General features: G+C 30.7%; 1 protein-coding gene and 1 non-coding gene across 2 annotated transcripts; one reads left to right on the top strand and one right to left on the bottom strand.

Annotated features, from left to right (window-relative positions):
* Window positions 1–7,817: 7,817 nt before the first annotated feature.
* Window positions 7,818–9,828, bottom strand: LOC108469045 (cyclin-D5-1-like). The gene is made up of 4 exons (XM_017769933.2): window positions 9,559–9,828; window positions 9,326–9,459; window positions 8,314–8,365; window positions 7,818–8,238 (listed from the first exon to the last, which is right to left on the bottom strand). The coding sequence occupies exons 1-4, from the start codon at window positions 9,788–9,790 to the stop codon at window positions 8,138–8,140; spliced, it is 519 nt and encodes a 172-aa protein (XP_017625422.2). The 5' UTR covers window positions 9,791–9,828; the 3' UTR covers window positions 7,818–8,137.
* An 8,640-nt stretch (window positions 9,829–18,468) lies between these two features.
* TRNAV-AAC (transfer RNA valine (anticodon AAC)) lies at window positions 18,469–18,542 on the top strand. The gene has a single exon. It is a non-coding gene; the product is annotated as a tRNA-Val (tRNA).
* Window positions 18,543–19,145: the final 603 nt, after the last annotated feature.

Raw genomic sequence — 19,145 nt, 5'->3', positions numbered from 1 at the left:
GAGACTAGAAAATCGAAAGTAAAAGAGATTGAGAAAAAAAATAGAAAAGAAGGACGGAATTGAATGGTTTTTGTAAATGATGGGGAATTATAAAACTAATTTTAAAATGGTTGTGCAATAAAATTATTTTTTAGTAGTGTATTAGTGTATTGTGATTTTTTGATAATGTATTTTAAAAAATGATTAGGTTATATAAATTTATTTATTTATTTATTTGATAATTTTATTGATTGATTAAATTTGTTGTTATATAATTTTAATTGCGATTTGTGACAAATGAATTTATTGATTGATAGTACTAATCACAATCAAGTAGCATTAATGAGACGGTAATGAAATTTTTATTTAATATTCACATTACATTATTTGTTGAATGAAATTATATTGTATTAACTATTTCGTTAATATAATAATGTCAGGTCGAGTACCGCGCATTGAAGGGCCGTATTCATAGTGTAAGGTTTTAGCCGGATGAATACCTAATACCGTTCTTAGAGTTAGCCGGGTTCGGATCAGTAGCATTGATCTGGACTTTTAATCTACGATATGAATTGATTTCTTCCTTAGTCGAGCGATGGCGTCCGGAGACCCACACATTTCATTTGCTGTGCGGGGAGTGCACAATCACTCTAGAGGACGTTACACTACAACTGGGGCTCCCTATCGATGGGAATGCGGTCACGGGCATGAGTTTGATCTCCAGGCCTGCTCGCCTTTGCTATGACTTACTTGGACGCTTGCCAAGTGAGGGAAAATTTCAAACCTTGAAGTTTTCATGGCTAAAGGCCAATTTTGAATATTTGCCTAGTACTGCCACTGAATTGGAGGTTATGCAGGCAACGCGAGCTTATATTATGCACCTTATAGGAGATATACTCATGCCGGATACAAACGGTAGTGAAGTCCACTTGATGTACTTACCGCTGCTATCTAATTTGCATAACACGCGTTCATACAGTTGGGGGTCCGCAGTGTTAGCCATTTTATACCACGAACTTTGTCAGACGACAGATCCCTCTGCGGTTGACATAGGTGGATGCCTCATACTGTTGCAGTCGTCGGCGCTTTATCGGATGCCATTCTTGGCATCCATTAGTCATCAATCATATATATTTCCACTCGTTAACAGGTGATGAATCTTTACGCGTTACAGAAATTAATTGTCTCTTTTTCGGATTATATTATTCTAACAATTTATTTTCATAGATGGAGCACGAATCCGGGTATCGGGAGGTCATACACGGTTCCGATATACCGTCTGATGATCGAGAATCATTCTGGAGAGGGAGTAAGTTTTTTTAATATTATTTTTATTTTATTATTTTATCTCACTTAACCCGCGTTAATATAAAAATGTTATGAACTGTGCAGTTCATTTGGATGTCATATTTTGTTCCTGAAGTTACAGCTGTTATTCCATCGTATGCCCACGTCCACTCACACTTATGGTGCATTAGCGCACCCCTTATCCATTTTCATACGGTGGAGTGGTATCATGGCGATCGAGTACTCCGGCAGTTCAGTTGTATACAATATATCTCGACACAGCCAGTAAGATTAGATGTACAGCTACATGACATGAATAGGAGGGAGAGGCATGGAACTGATTGGGGAGATGAGCATTCAGAATATATTACGATGTGGAACAACCGGTTTAGTAGGGTATCTCAGATGGATCGTTGTTTGGATCTGCAGCCCTCGCCACAGTACCTACAGTGGTACTATGAGAAGGGGAAACCATTTTTATTTGGTGGGCGGTCGATAGTAGTCCCCCCTCATACGATACGGATTGGGCAACATCTTCCAAATCCGCATCATGCACCAGCTCCGGAGGTAGACCCAAAGCCAGAGACGAAGCCAAAGCCGGAGCCGGAACCGGAGCCGGAGCCGGAGCCGGAGCCGGAGCCAGAGCCGAAGCTACACTCCGGGAGCAGCTCATATCCACCATCGTACTCTGCTCCTCCAGAGCCGTATCCGTCGCCATTCTCTTCTCCTCCCGGCCCATATCTAGCGCCGTTCTCTACTCCCCCCGGCTCGAGTTCATCAATGGCATTTGAGTCGTTCTCTACACCCATACATATGGATGAAGAGAACGTTAATCACCGTAGTCACCCACAACATGAACGTCAAGCTCCACGAAGATATACCCCTAGAACCACACCATCAAACCATCAATTTTAAGGGGTTTTGTATTGTAAATTACTTTATTTTTATGTAAATTATTTTTTTGCATTATATTTATCAATTTTTTTATTTGGCATTTTATTATCGGATTTGTGTGCGAATTTTGGAATTGCTTAGTTGAAATATATAATACGAATAAAAAAAGAGAATGATTATCCAGTTTAGTAGTTTCGAAGTACTTAGAAATTAAAAAGGCAATACTTTTTCTTTCAACATACAATAAGCAACATGTAATTAACAATATCTTAATTTCTATTCGATCGCGATGATTGTCCAGTTTGGTAATTTCGAAGTGGGCAGTTACTCTAATTGTGACCAGCTAATCTGCATACTCCAAACAGCTTCCCGTCGGATTTCTCTCTAATGTCCATTTCGTTACGGATTCTTGATGATTGCAGACGACCTCTCGGGTTCCTACGCAAGCCTTTGTCTAGGATAAGCTCAAAGGTCGTCTGAGGAACCTCCCAAGTAGATAGGTCAGGAAGTACGGGAAACTCATTCTTCCATACACGCAACGTACGTTCAAGTGTGTACACCTCATCGATAAATTGATCTACATTGAGCGAGACCTTAGCACAAGCTGCCACAACATGTGCACAAGGATAATGAAGTGTTTAGAACCTTCTACAATCGCACCGTCTATTTCGAAGGTCAACCCCCTATGACCTAGGTGGAATACCGGGTCGATGACCGATGGTCTCTGTAACGCGAAACGTTTCATTATGTTGTGAATATACTTCTACGTTCATCGACCTCGCCATCAGACGGTTTGCAACAATTGCATCCCTGACATGTTCGACAAACACGTATCCTGCCTTCATCTGATTGACTTGTTGCTGACCCATTCTTGGCATCAACGTAGCCAACCTATAGAATGTAGCTGAGAAGATAGATGAAATCAGAAGATGTCGCATTTTCAACAACACAGCGTTAATCCCCTCTACCAAGTTTGTCGTCATTTGACCGTAACGAAAGCCCTCGTTAAAACTTTGAGCCCATTGCCATGGATGTGTTCGTCTGAACTTCCATGTCACTCTCAAGCCGAGTCATCCTCTGCCGAAAAATGTGTGGTTCTAGCTCGTATGCTGTGTATGTATTAAGACGATATAAGTTAAGTTACAGTCTCGCCACAAAAAAAATGTATGTTATATATTGAAATGATAAGGTTGTTCTTTACCCATTTTCACAACTTGTCTCTTCCAATCTGCATTCTTATAATCTCGATGAAAGTTAGCCGTAACGTGCCGTATGCAGTAAACGGATCTCTATGGCACACCAAAACGCCTAATGGCGGCAATTAATCCTTTCCTTCTATCGGAAATAATGCAAATATTATCATTACTAATTACATACCTTCGCAGATTTGTAAGAAAGAATTCCCACGACTCCATGTTTTCTTCATCTACGATGGCAAACGCAATCGGTAGCACGTTCCTGTTCCCGTCTTAAGCAATCGCAATAAGTAAGATTTGTGTATATTTACCGTATAGCCATGTCCCATCCACTTGCCTAAATGGCTTACAATGGGGAAATGCATGCACACATGGATCAAATGTCCAAAACATCCGTTGGAAAATTCTTTTACCCGACTGTTATTGCTCATCCGAGCCATAATAAGGTCATGTCTGCAACTCAATGACAGTCCCCGGTACGTACTCCCTCATCCCCGCAACTCATTGTATGACGCATCGAAATTTCCGTACAATTACTCCATTGCCATCTGTTTAGCTATCCATGCCTTTCGGTATGATACTCGATATTGGAATCGTGCCTGCATTTCGACAATTAATACCGAAACTTTAATGGTCGGCATGTCTTCAACCATTGGCATGATGCATGTACAGATAGTTTTCGAATTAAGTTTTCGATGATCTTCTGTCATTCGTGTTGAAGTACATGTGTGAGGCCTAACAAATTTTCGTATCTCCCACATCTGAGACTTCTGGATAAATGCAGCTCGTATTCGCCAATTGTCGCCTTCTGCCGACTTCCAACACTCTCTAATATATAATGTATTTTTAGACTCGACGACTTTGTAGTCTACTGATATATTCATACTATATCGCTTAATGGAAAATACGCACTCTTCCTTACTTTCGAATCTCTGGCCCACGAACAACTCCTCAGGATCAGAATATATGGCCATCTGGTGAGCAGGTAGTATCTCAGGGTACTCCGGGAACTCGGTTGTATGCACCGCATCGGGGTCTATCTGAGACATGTGTTCCCCAGGATTATTGTGTATCACAATACGACGGATCTGGTTCCCGACTAAAGACGCATTAATGTTTCCATCCTCGTTCACGCCTTCATCGTCAATATCATCTGGGACATCATCCACATCAGGATCACTATCAATATCAACTTCATAATCAGAAGGATTACTACTTCGGTATACATCATCACCACCCACATCAGTCTCAGGTGTAGCATTAAGATCAATGTCGATCCCATGTGTAGTTGATTGACTACCAACGTATAATATCGAAACCACCATACACGGCTCTTGAGGTCCATCTTCTTTACCTAATAGAGTTGGATCTTCTGTTGACTCCACAATAGCTAACTCAGCAAATAAGTGAATCGGTGCATTTTGGTTGCTATGGCAGTAAAGAGCGACCATTGTCTCCACATCTTCATCGTCTACAAGTTCCATTTCGGTGAATTTTATGGGATCTATCGAAACTGGAAACTTGTAGAAAATTTTTGAGATCTTTCTCCCACAACGTCTATAAATTTTTTCACTAATATTTTCCTTCATATCATCAAACGAGATATTTCTATTAACTCTCATTGCAACTTGTTTTCGGCATTCAAATATACATCCGACGCTTGTTGTCAAAATTTCTCCATCGAAATAAACGCATACGAAAAATTTGTTCTCCATTTTCAATACTAGATCTGTTAAAAAAAGTTCAAAATTCTCGCAATTTTCAAAATTTTTGATGCAAAATTTTTCATTCAGAACCTAACACACAAAATTATTTATCTAACAAAATAACATTAAATAATAAAATTTCTAACAAATTTCTACATTCTATTTAAAAATAAATAAATTAAAATACCTTGTTTTTCTTCTTCTTTTCCTTTCTTCCTTCTTCTTTCTCTCTTTTACTTCTACTAATTTTTTTACTAGTTTTTTGCTCATGCTTTCCGGGAGGGTATATATAGAAATGGGTTGCGCCTAACGAGGAGGCACCACATGTTGCCCCTACCGACGCGACATGTTGAGCTTGTCGGTAGGCGCGACATGTGGTGCCTTCTCGAAAACTCAACCCGTATTTTATTAAAACCTATTTTCAGTATATAATAAATTTTTATACCAAATAGGTAAAAACCAATAAAACCACTATATAAACTAATCATAAATTACTAATAAAATAGTTATAAAAATATTTTTAAAATACATTATCAAAAAATCACAATACAATAATACACTACTAAAAATACCATTTTAGAAATTAATTTTATTGCACCAACATTTACAAATTTTATTGCCCTCAAATTCTAATACTACTTTCACCAATATCATCTTTTTCCATTCAATTTCGTCCGTCTTTTCTAATTTTATTCTCAATCTCTTTTACTTTCAATTTTCTAGTCTCTTGACTTCTAAAAATTCTAAATTATTTTCTTTACTGATTACAAATTATTTATAGCAAAATATTTAACAAAATAAAGTTACATTATTAAACTAAACAAAATAATTTAGAATATATAATCTTAAATTATTAATAAATTAATTTTAAAATAATTACAAACACAAAAATTTATCAAATAATTCTAAATTACTAACAATCTAATTTTAAAATAATTATAAAAATTACTAAATTTTTTCTTCTTTCTTTCTTCACTTTGCTTCACTTGCACGGTCAATGAGGTTTGCGGTGTGGCGCTTACATCAGAGCGCCACATGTAGCACCTCTGGTCACAAGCGACCGTTTTAATCCGAAATTTTTTAAAATAATAATAATAATAGTAATAATAATAATAATAAAATATTAGAAAAATTTATTAATAAAATAATATGTCGCTACCATCATGTAGGCGCGACTAAAAAAAAGTAACCATTTTCATAAATAATCTATCTGACAACCTATTTTCGTATATAATAATTTTTTATACCATATTTGTAAAAAACACGAGACATTAGGAACAAAAATAAAAAACATGTACAATCCTAAAGTTAATAATTCAGTGGCAATGGCAGGCAAATATGATCTCACTTTAAATTGCAGCCTGCAGCTGTATGTTCAGAGGTCATATTACATAGTAATTAATGGCAACTAAAATACAAATACTTAATAATGCCAGACTGGATAAATCCTAAGAACCCCATGAAAGCATGTGGAACACTGTTAAAGTGTGGAGCCTCTGACACCCCCAATTCAATCCCCCTCCAAATTCACCCCAAAATTCAATCCCCATAAAAGAATGTTTCTAAAGGGTAAAGCCCTATGATTCCTCTGCACTTAATTGAGTTAAATTTAGTATTTATATTATTTAAAAATTAAATTCCCATAAAATTAATATTTATTGTACAAAATTGTTCGAATTTTTTCAATTGTAATTAAATTCAAAGCACAGATATTATTTATATAATCATAAAAATTTTAAAAGATATTAACTCTGTTAAATAATAAATAATATTTTTAAATCAATTTATTTAATAGTAGAAGGGCTAATTTGATCAAGTTTCAAATACATTTATATTTAAACATTTAAATATATAGGGATCTTTTAAAAAAATAATCCATTGTGAATTATATTGCATAAAGGAAAGAAATTGATTTTTCAGAGAAAAACGATGTATTCTACTAATTGATTTAACGAGTTTCATGGTCACCGGCACAATTTCTTAATTTTTGATGTGACTTGATCAAATAGTTGAAGTATTCTAATTTCTATATTTTAACTATAGTCATTGATTTAAAAAGGATCCAATATCCCGTTATAATAAGATCTTACATTAAACATCACCTTCTTGCAACTTCAAGAAAATAATGTTCATTTTTTTTAATTTTTGTGTCCTAATTTAGCATTTTGGCAGAAAATGACATTTAACAAATATCAATTCGAATCCCATATTTATAACCCCTTTGCCCAATCTCTCTCAAATTGAAATTTTAAGTTTTGATTCTTAAAATTTATGAAATTTTAAATTATTAAATAGTAAAATTATATTTTAACTCTTAAATATAATAAAAATATAAATTATTAAAACGATAAAATTATATTTTAACTATTATAAAATTATACAAATTAATTCCCGTCTATTCAAATTCACCCCTGCCTTTGCACTTTTCCAAGTAAATCCAATCCCCATTTAAACTTTAAAATGTTTTTTTTTTAAAGTAGGGTTAAATATTACAAGTGAGATATAATATAATATATATGTAATCATTTAGTTTTTTTCTTAACAACGTGATAAAAAAATATAAACGTCGATTGAATTTTAACGCGATTAATATTGTTATTATTGCAGTGTAGGAGAACATGAGTTTTGAGTACACTAAAGCGCATTATCCTCTTATTTAAAGACTGTGGAAAGACTATGAACAATTTTAAGCGTTGTATTGAAAAGAGTAGATATAATAAAATACAAACAAATCAATCTTTCAACATCCAGTCAATTAAATACCAAAATTGAATCAAATTAAAGTCCAAAATAAAACATAAATTTTTTTTAACACCGTTTTATCCATTCACAAGATTTGAACTCAAAATCTTATTTAAAGAAAAAAACAATAATCACCTCCTAAAACTATCCTATATGTTTATATTTTACTTTTTTTTTAATTGGAAATTGGTAATTTCCCAAACACACACTAAAAAGGACACCAAATCATGATATGGAAAATCTAATTGAAACAAATCAATCTAATTGTATAAACCCTAAATCTTATCACTAAAAAAAAGGGAAATTAAAAAAAATAAAACTACCCAATTTCCATTATGGCCGACATATTTTCTTTGACAGGCTATTTTGATCAGAGGAGTGATTGAATGTAAGTTTCCTCTTAATGCCACCACCACCTCCTCCATCACTGACATCTGAACAAAAAACTTCACCAATTACATTATCAACTGACCAATATTTTGGGGAAATTGCAAACTTTGGGGTCTTACATTTTCTCATCTCTATTGCCACCATCATATTATAGCATGAAAATATATGTTCCTGTTCCATCCAATATAAAAAGATTCATATTAGTATATATACTTAAAAGTTGCACAATGGTTTGTTAGCCTTTGAGACAAAGGATTAATTGTGATTTTAGTCCCTCTCTTATGGTGAAATTTAGGATTTTAATTTGAAATATTTTGAATCATACTTTTATAACTTTATTATCATGTCTAAATTGATAATAATGTTAATTGTTACGTTTAAAGTATTAATATTAACATTTAATAATATTAACACTCTGAAAATAGTTGATTGTTGCCTTTAAAGTGATGAAGTGGATTTTTCGTGAATATGTCACTATTATTAACATTATGGGATAAAAAAATACTTAATTCTTGAATTTGATAATTTTTTATTTTGATTTTTAAATTTTTTTGTTGTCCACATTCATCCCGAAATTTGATAGTTTTTTCAATTTGATCCTTAAACTTCAGATTCATTAACTTATGATGTCGTGTTTCTTTAAGATTGTGTCACATTATTACTTGAAAATTTTATGAGAAATTTTTAAATGTATTTTTAGTTTTTTTTTATTTTATATATATATTTTTTAAAATTTTTCAAATGATGATGTGGCATAACATCGAAATCCAAGTTCAATGATAAAATTGGGAAATTTTGCTTGAGCTACGAGACTAATGTGGATCAAAAAAAGTTTAGGGACTAAATAGAAAAAAGTTGTTATATTCCAAGACTAATGTTATAAAAGTATATAAGACTAAACTATGCCAAATTAAACTAGATGAATTGAACTCGAGAAGTAGGTCCATTGGCTAAAAGGGAGTTCACCTTTGATTGATATTAGGGTTCAATTTATAGGTTCATCTGTATGGTAGTGTAATGTGTGCGTGTGTAAGTTTGAGATTGTATTGTATTAAAAAAACAGATGAATTAAATATAAATTTTTAACGTAGTAGAGGGACTAAAACTATAATTAAACGAAAAAAAACTCACACTTTGTAAAGATCCCCACAATGAAATGCAACCAATCTTATCCTCCATTGCTTTCCTTGTTAATCCACCGTTCAAAGCAGCTAACACTGCAGCTGCAGCAATAATCGATGGTCTACAATCCACCAAACTCATTTCTACATTAAAAAAAAAAAACATTAAATCCTATGAATTAAAAACCCAAATTTCCAGTTTATAATTTCAGTCAAAAATCATTTTTTTTAATTTTTAATTACCTTTGATGATAGCTATAATAAATTCAATAGCTTTGCAAATTAGTCCTTTAGTCTCAAATTCACCATGAAATTTTCTGATGAAGTAATGCAAATAGCAGAAAGGTGTTGCAGAACTCATCTTCCATTCCAATGTGGTGAGCACCATTAATTCCATCCTTTGAATCACTTTGTTTTCGAATTGATAATCTTTTGTATGAAACTCTGATAAAAATGGTGCTTTGGGTTCTTCCATTTTGGCTGCTAATGATAAACATGCAATTGACAACAATGGAATAGCCCACATCTTCCCTTCCTGTAACAAACGTATTGGGATTAAGTTTTAAGGGTTTAATTAAAAGTTCTTGGGGTTTAATTGAAACTTTTAAAAGTTTTGAGGGTTTAATTGGATTTTTTGAAAAAGGCTTAATTAGAATTTTCAAAAATTTTAGGGGATTCAATTAATTTTTTCAAAATTTTCAAGGTACTAAGGAGAATTTCTAAAATTTTTGGATTATAGAGTTTGGTGTCAAAGCTAAAAAATTAGTGTTAAAAAAATCTTAAATGAATTATTATATTTTAGGAGGAGCATTCTCAACAGGAGGGACCAAAAATAAAATTTTTCATTTTCGGAAGACTAAAAGTGATATTTTTCCTATTTAACAAAGGGGCCAACCGGCCAAGCTCTCTTTGCCTCGCTGAGCTTCACCTCCAAAGGGGTTGAATGCGCAGAGGGCCTACTCCAAAAAAGGTCAAATTTCTTTTAAGGTCCCTTAAAAATTATAAAAATATAAACATATAATAGTAAATTTTCTTTTAACCCCTATAAAAACTTAAAATTCAATTCTAGTCCCCTAAATTTATTTCATGCTTTCGCCCCTGTTCACCTCTGATAATTAATCAAACAGAGAAAAAAAAAAAAACCTTACATCAACGGATCTTGTTGCAATGAACCGATCAAAGTAAGTAACAGATAAATACGCTGTATGGACTTGGAATCCGAAGGTTTCTCTTGTCTGAATCCAAAACAAAACAAACAAAAAAACAGTAAAAATTTATTGGAAAAAAAAACAATAGATGAAAAAGATGTAAATAGAGATTATAAAAAAAAAAAAAAAAGAAAACGAACATTGAAAATCCATTGAATACCGTCAAAACGAGCAGATTTCAGCCAAGTTTTAGTGGTGAATAGATTAATTTGGAATCCTACATCGGTTGTTGTTTCTCTTTGAACTAAGTTCTGAATGTATTCATCATCGTCTTCATTGTCTGAACATGGTGATTTGTAATGATGGGATTCTTTTGCTGTTTCAGAAAAACAAGCTTCTTGTTCTTGTTGGGTTTCTTGGCATAAGAGATTAGAACTGGAAAACGAAGTGTTAAAGTCTCTGTTCATCGATCAGAAATGAAAGGAAAAAGAAACTGGGATTATGGAAGAACAGAGGGAAAACAAAGCATGGGGGTTTGGTCGTTTTATTGCATATGTATGTATGAATGTGTATGTAAGAGTTGAATGAAGAGATGTGAAAGGAGGGGGAAGATGGTGATTGAGATGAGAGTTTGCCGTTTTGGTGCCGCCAAAAGTAGCGGCTCTGATATAGAGAGGCGTTATTTAGGTAACTAGAATCAAGATTTGTACCTTAGTCTTACGATAGATGTATCACATATATATATATTGAATCGGTGTCACGAGTAATTGATGTATTAGTTCAAATAAGGGCATTAAACTGATTAATTTGGGAATCAATAAGGATTGATTGAAGTATAATAATAAAAAACCTGTTGAATTGAGTGGTTAAATGAAAATTTTTAATATATATTTTTATTTTAATGATTTTTAATTGAATTAATTAAATCGGCAAATCATTTGTTAACTGATTTGATCATCAATTATGAAAATTTTGGTCACAAGTTAGACACAATTAAATTTTTACTTAAAATTTATTTTTAAATAAAATAATAAATCCTAAAATGAAATTCTCAACTTCACCGTTTCAACTAAATTGTCATTTGTATTTTATATAATTTTTTATATAAATATGGCATTGTCCATTGTGATTAGAGTAAAAAAGCTTCATAACCAATGATTTATTGACCGTAGATTCTAATTTTAGAGATGATATTATTAGAAGGGACAATCATAAAGAATACAAAAAAAAATGCATCGACTTTGTTGGCAAAGTTGAGGCCTTGGGACGAGTTCATCTATGCACAAATATCATGTATCAGTTTTCTTCTAGATTATTCTAAATTTAAGTATAATTATATATAGACTTTATCCAAATTTATTATGATTTAGGTATTAATATATTTTAATTTTCAACCTGCTCTGCAAGTAGATCTTACGGTATAGAATGATGTCATTTTTCTTTAGACTATAGTAAAATAATAAATAATAAAGGACTCTCAGCAATATTCTAGTTTATGAAATTTTTTATTTCATCGGTCACGAGTTGATTGAACATCAACACAATAGTTAAGAAATGATTAAAGTTTATTATTTTACAAATATTGATAACAAAGTCATTTTTTACTTCAGCTCATTTGAACTTACGTTCTCTTACATTGATAACAATGTCGATATCAATTGAATTAAGGCTCGTGTACTTTAGTTACAAAACAAACATTAAATTTGGCTGAACTAACTTAAAAAGGGTTCCTGGTACTTAGGGAGACAATGGTATAATGCAATCAACTTTATAGAATAGGCTTATGAAGAAATTTTTAATGTTCAAATTTTGCATTATTTCATAATAATTATAATACATATAAGTGTAACATAAAATAAATTAATATTAGTTACCCTAATAACCAAGGTATAAACCTAGAACGTTTTATTATTTAAAATAAAATTAATTTATAATCAAATTTTAAATAAAATTAATATTATTAATTAATAACTTAGATCGGTCCAGGTTGGAATAAAATTAGGGTTGAGCAAAATAAATCAAGAAATCGAGAACTGATTTGAACATAAATGCTTAGATGTTTAAGCAATACAATTGAGATTACCTCTTATATTACGAAATTTTGACAATATTGAATATAGAAATGTAATTCCGAAATATAAGATTGACAATAGCTATTCTATATTCCATGAACCAAACTTCATGTAAGATGCTTTGAAATGATTATTAGATGTTAGATTAATTGGTCGATCTATGTTTTAATCCGAATTATTTTTATTTTAGAGATAAAATAACATTGGTCTCGAAATTTGGTAATTATTCTCAATTTAATCCTTAAATTTAGATTATAATAAAATATAATGACGTGATGTTTTGAGATTAAATATTAAATAATTACTCAGTTTAGGGATTAAATTTTAATTTTAATTTGTTTTAAATGAGAATTCTTAAAAGTGGGAAGCAGGTGGTTCTGGCCCTTTGAGTTTTATTTTATTGAGCAAAATCAGTGAAGTGGAATAAAAATGTGAATATAAAAATTCAAAGTAAGAGGGTATACACAAGATCCAAAAACTGCATATTTTGTCAAATATTATTAATCTAATTGGTTTAAATATCCTCAATTTTTATTTTATTTATTTTTAATAAGTAGATAATTATTTTATGTACTGGCTGCTACTCAAATAAACTCTACAAATATAGTTATTAATATATGTATTTTTATAATGTAAAACAGTGGTTTGTGGAGTTTTTAATTATTACTAACACATATAATAATAGACAAAATATTTAATATACTGTCAATAGAATTTTTAGACTCCGCAAATTGAATCAGGAGTTGATAAGTGTCTTATAATATTTAAAAAAGAGATCGTGACAAATTTTAATATAACTTGTAGAATAAGAAAAATTATACTGTCAGTGTGTCAAATACTGATCTATAAGAGTAATTGGTGCACTGATGGTAGAAATTTTAACTCTACAAATGTAATTGAGATTTTACTGCATAAATTGGGTATAAATATATTTATATAAACTGGGTTGAAACTTGAAAAATGGGAATACAAGCTGTAATTCTTTAAAAAGCTATCATATGGAGGCAAAGAGCTATTACAACTAACTAAAGTGGAAATGGTTGAAGAAAAATAATATGAATATTAATTTTTCAACTTTGAAAAAAATATTTAATGTTATATAATTCTTCATTTCTTTAGAGAAAAAAAATGGCCCATATCTAGCACTAAGTAGCATACTCTATAAACTTTATTTATCAACATTTTCAAAAAAATATATTAAAAAAACATTTTATAGATATTAAAAATAGTTCACACGATGTACTAAGTGTTCCTAAAGAGTAGGGGTGTTCAAATGATCGGTTTGATTATTAATAGAATTACCGAAATGCAAGAACTTTTATCGAAATATTTCGGTTAATTCAATCGATTAATTAAGATTTATATGTTTTTTATTAAAATAAGTATAAAAATATAAAAAATACATTGCTAATCTTCATTTTATTCTTTTCTTTAAAATTCAAAAATATTATATATAATATATTATTTGCTTCAATTAATATAAAAATAATAGTTCAAAAATACATGCTAATATAAAAATATATTATAGATATTATAGATAACCGAAATTTCAAAAAAATCATTAACCGACTTCTAGCTGAACTAAATTCAGTCACCAATCGATTAACCAAATTAAATCGATTCAGTCGATTAATTCGGTTTTAATCGAACAATCAACAACCTACCATAGAGAGTAGAAAACAAATAGTTCTAAGAGAATTTTGATTGAGTGTTAGCATGTAAATAGTATCTTGGAGTATTTCAAGGGCGAAGCCAAAAAAAATTGGAGGAATTGGAATTAAATTGTATATCTTTACAATAGTAACAATGCAATTTTATTCTTTTAATAATATATATATTTATAATTTTTAAATAAATAAATCAATTTTTTATCAATTTTGAGGGTTAATGTGCAATTTTATCGTTACTAATTTTAAATTTTATAAATCATAAAGAAACCTAAATAGAAAATTTTCAATTTTAAGGGGTCAGGACACCTGCCAACCCCTGGATTCGCCACTGGAGTATTTCCAGCGATGTGTAAGGTCTATTAGATCAAAAAATTAATGTTTATTAGATCAAAAAATTAATAGGAGTCTCCCTCGATTGATATTCCATATCTTAGAGTTAATGGAAGGGTCTTAAAGAACTTTATTAGGAAATTACTTAACTATTTTGTGATAAAATGATTACAAAGTTATAAAGGATTTTGTCGTGGATATGTTAAAATGTGATAAAAGATATTTTTAAAAGAATTCTAGTGTGAATTTGGATGAGCGGTGCGTTGCAGTACGTTTAGTTTACTTTTTGTTTTACACTATAGTATCAAATTTCACCGTCACCTTTATTTTTATACTAATCACACAACAATTTTATATTTTCAAATCTCAACTAAAAAAATGAAAGAAATCAAATATAAAAGGAAAATTGTCACTATAGTTTACAAATCTTTTATCATGCTTGTTTTTTCCATGATGAGAAGGGACTGCATTATTTCTAAAGGGTTCAATTATAGTTTTGCTCCCTCTACTTATTAGAACTTGAGATTTAATCATTTTACTTTAATTTTAAATAATTTAATAATTTATTTTTACAATATTATTAGTAAATTTAAATTGATAACACCGTTAATTATTAACATTAAAATAATGATGCGGAATCTTTTTAAACTCATATTAAACAATTGGTTGGCGTGTAAATTTTTATTAATCAAACATGATTCATTGAATTTTTAAATGTCATTGACTGAATAATTGAATAACAATAAAAAAAAAAATCAACTAACAAATATCATCAAATTTAAACCTATAAAAGTAGGAGATTAAGAGTGTTTTGTTATGAGAGGTGCATTTGCCTCCGATAAGGCTAAAAATAATAGTGACAGTGAGATAAAAGATTTTACCATACCACAGCCATCACCAAATTTCAAAGGCTAAAATCAAAGTAAACCTTTTTTTTTTTCCCTAAAGTGGAAAGATGAAAAATCTAACATTATGAAGTGTATATTGTAAAATAAGGTGCCAGCAGTTGCAGGGGTTGGTTAAAGAAAAAAGGGAGAGATGCCAAGAAAAACATTGATAGTTAGATATGATAACAGCACTGAAAGTTGAAAAATGCAGGGAGTGATGCAGTGAAAGTTAGCTGATGGAGGAGCGTCTTCACGTGCCAAAAGGCTGGACCACTCCCCCCCACTCTGGTTTTTATACTCAAACTATCATCCAATGCTATAATCACTATATACATCCATATATATATATATATATATGTATAATGTTAGTGTTATAATTTTAAGAAAAGAAATTAAGTTCGAATCTTATAAATAGGGGTAAACTCAGAACATATCTACAAATGGTAAAACTTAAGATATCATGATTTCTAAAATTTTAATTTTATCATTTCAATTAAATTCTTATTTATTTTTGTGTAATTTTTGTATAGATATAATTTTTCTTCATTCACATCATTAATGCCTCGTAATCTAATACATATAAAAAGAGGTAAAAGTACTATAAAGGTCATTGTACTATGAGTCAAATTATAATTTATTCCCTTTACTTAAAAATGGACAAATTAGTCTATGTACATTAAATCGAAGAGTAAACTGGTACTTTTTGTTAAAATTTTCATCTATTTTTACTATTAAAAACGGGTATGACTGATAGAATAATCAGATAGTTACATTAGGAGTGTCATGTGTACTTCATTCTAACATACAATGACTAATTTGCTATTTGATTTAACGTACATACACACAATAAGAAAAAATACAATTTAACTTTTAGTATAAAGACCTCAGCTAAATTAGCCATATACGCCGAAATACTTTTAAAAATTTAAGGAAATAAGTTGTTTTTGGAGAGAGAGCGTGAATACACGTTTTTTACATAGATGGCAGGAAAACTTGTCCAACTAGACGAATTTTCATACATCCTCTAATAACGGCATATTTCCCTAAATTAAAAAGAAAACGACCTATTTGATGAATTAACAATTGTATTTGGCATATAGCTAATTTAGCTAAAACCTTGTTAGTAATTTTATCATAAAAATAGTTTTATGTAATTAGTTGGAGTGGTGGTGCTACATTGGATTTGGAAGGGGGTGTTGGGTTGTTTTTGCTTAGGTTTTGGTGCTTTGGACTAAATTACCTTTGACTGAAACCTTGGGGGAAGGGAAACTCCGAGATGGTCAAACAACAACCTTTGACTGATGATCTGTAAATGTTATTTTTTTAATGTTGGATTTAGTTACTGACCAACAATTGATATAATAATAATATGTTATTTTTCATTTCTCAAGTGAGTGTGTGTTGGGAGGGAAAATCATGGTTCCAATGCCATATTGTCCTTTTTTCAGTTGCTTTCACTCATTAAATTGCGAGTTAGTTTCAACATTTTTCAAGACATTTAGACACTTGTTTAATTCTTCTATATCTTACTACTAATTATTATGGTCACACTATAAGACAACAACAAAAAGTTCAATAGGGTTATATACATATATATATATATATATATATATGGATTATTACTTGAGATATATGATACTGTTAGAGAGATGTGTCAACTGTCAATAACAGATAAAAAATCATGGAGATTTTTGTATTAGAAATTTTGTACAATTTATTATAAAAGCGAGTAAATTAATTTTATATATTGAATTAAAGGATAAGCGAGTTTTCTATTAAAATTTTCATCAATTTTTATTATAAAAAATTAGCGTGACTGACAGAATAACAAGATAATTAAATATGGCGTGCCACTTGTACCTTATGTTAACATACAAAGATCAATTTTTAACAGTAAAAATGGATAGAATTTTTAACAAATAGATCAGTTTGCTCTTTGCTCTAATATATAGGGACTAATTTTTAACAGCAAAAATAGATGGAATTTTTAACAAAATAATCAATTTGCTCTTTACTCTAATGTATAGAAACTAATTTGTCATTTTTTAGTAGAATGGGTAAATTGCAATCTAACTCCTACTACAATAGCTTTTATGGTACTTTTAACATCAATAATGTGAAAATATTGTTTACAAAGAAGTTTTGTGTTTTAGTTGGATTACATTTTGTGAACTTCGTTATGATAGAGTTGGGTGACAAAACTTTTCCTTTAAAGGATAATTTTGGGGTGTTTCGAGAGTCTATTGATTACCAACAAACGACACCTCAAATTTTTTTTTTTACTGAAATAAGAATCCTTAATAATTACCCATGAATCAGTCATTTATACAAAGTTGGTTAAATCAATTTTGATTTCTTTTAATTGAATCCTTGTTTGTTAAGTATATAATATTAATTTTTTTCTAAAATAAAATTTTAAAAGCAATTAAATATCCCTTATTTTTCATTTTATTGGAATGGTTTTAATTAAATTAATGATAATGAAATCAAAAGAAAAGCTTTAAATACTAGGGTAAATTATATTTAATGTCACTAAAATATTAGTAAATTTATATTTTTCTCACTCAACTTTAAAAGTTATAATGTGGTAACTGAATCATTTAAAAGCTTTCATTTAAGCCAATGAACTATTTGAAAGCTTTCATTTAAGTCATTAGACTGTTAAATTTTTTTTTTAAAGAGTTCAACTAACAAGTTTCAAGCAACAATTCAACAATCAATACGGTGGATCAATATCTATCAATGAGTAGAAGAACATACTTTAGATCTAAGTTGATCGAATGGTTGGTGTTGAAAATCAAAGGAGAAAGCGGTTTGGATTTTGATTCGTAGAGTCGTGACGTTCAATGTTGTTTCATGAAAAAAAAAGATTCGTAAAAAAGAAAGGGAAGAAAAGCTTTTGATTGATGAAGGTAGTGTGAATAGAGAATACTATACAATAATGATTTTAATAGCATGATGATTTAAGTGAAAACTTTTGAATACTCATAGATACTAATTACTTAAAACAGATAAATAATATATGTGTGAAGATTACATCAACAATGGTGTCGTGGTGTAGTTGGTTATCACGTCAGTCTAACACACTGAAGGTCTCCGGTTCGAGTCCGGGCGACGCCAATGGTTTACTTTATTTTCCTTCTTTTTGGGGGGTTTCACCACGAGCCATTTATTTGGGCCAGGCTGCTATGATATGGTCCAAGTCCATACGGCATGTTCACAATTACAACTTCAGTCACTATGTGTAAGCCTTTTTGTCACATTGGGTTCTTCCTTCTACTAGTAATTGTTTATGTCACAATCAATTCGGATGAAAAATCGAAAAATAAACAGACAAATTTTTTTCATAACAATTAAATATGGTGGATGGTGGGATTCGAATTTAGGTATTATTAAAGGAAGATTGACTCCTTCCTATTATTGGAATGTAAGGGTCTTATAAGTTTCAATTTGATGGTTTGAGTCGTTCAGTGTTTAGAGTTTTGTAGATATCATCAACAAAGACGTCTCTCTTCTTGAACCAGATCCTTATGGTAGTTGCTCAAGATACATTAGCTCTTTGTGAAAGCTCGAGACAAAACTCTTTCTGAGGAACAATACCTTTAATTGTTGGTAGTTTGACCAGCTGTCCGACAGATAACCTTCGAAAACTTTTTCCAAAAAAATTGAACCTATTAGGTACTTAAAAACCCAAAGCTTCAATATCTACCAACAATAGTAAGA

This window comes from Gossypium arboreum, chromosome 2 (genome assembly GCF_025698485.1).
Source record: "Gossypium arboreum isolate Shixiya-1 chromosome 2, ASM2569848v2, whole genome shotgun sequence".
Classification (NCBI taxonomy): domain Eukaryota; kingdom Viridiplantae; phylum Streptophyta; class Magnoliopsida; order Malvales; family Malvaceae; genus Gossypium; species Gossypium arboreum.
The sequence above is the reverse complement of the archived record's forward strand: the minus strand, read 5'-3'. Positions and strand labels throughout refer to the sequence as shown.

Coding starts and splice junctions, on each gene's coding strand:
- LOC108469045 (XM_017769933.2), bottom strand. CDS start 9,790: ATGGAAGAACCCAAAGCACCATTTTTATCAGAGTTTCATACAAAAGAT. Junction 8,366..9,325: donor TGTGGGGATCTTTACAAAGT/GTGAGTTTTTTT, acceptor TGGATGGAACAG/GAACATATATTTTCATGCTA. Junction 8,239..8,313: donor GGCAATAGAGATGAGAAAAT/GTAAGACCCCAA, acceptor TTTTTTGTTCAG/ATGTCAGTGATGGAGGAGGT.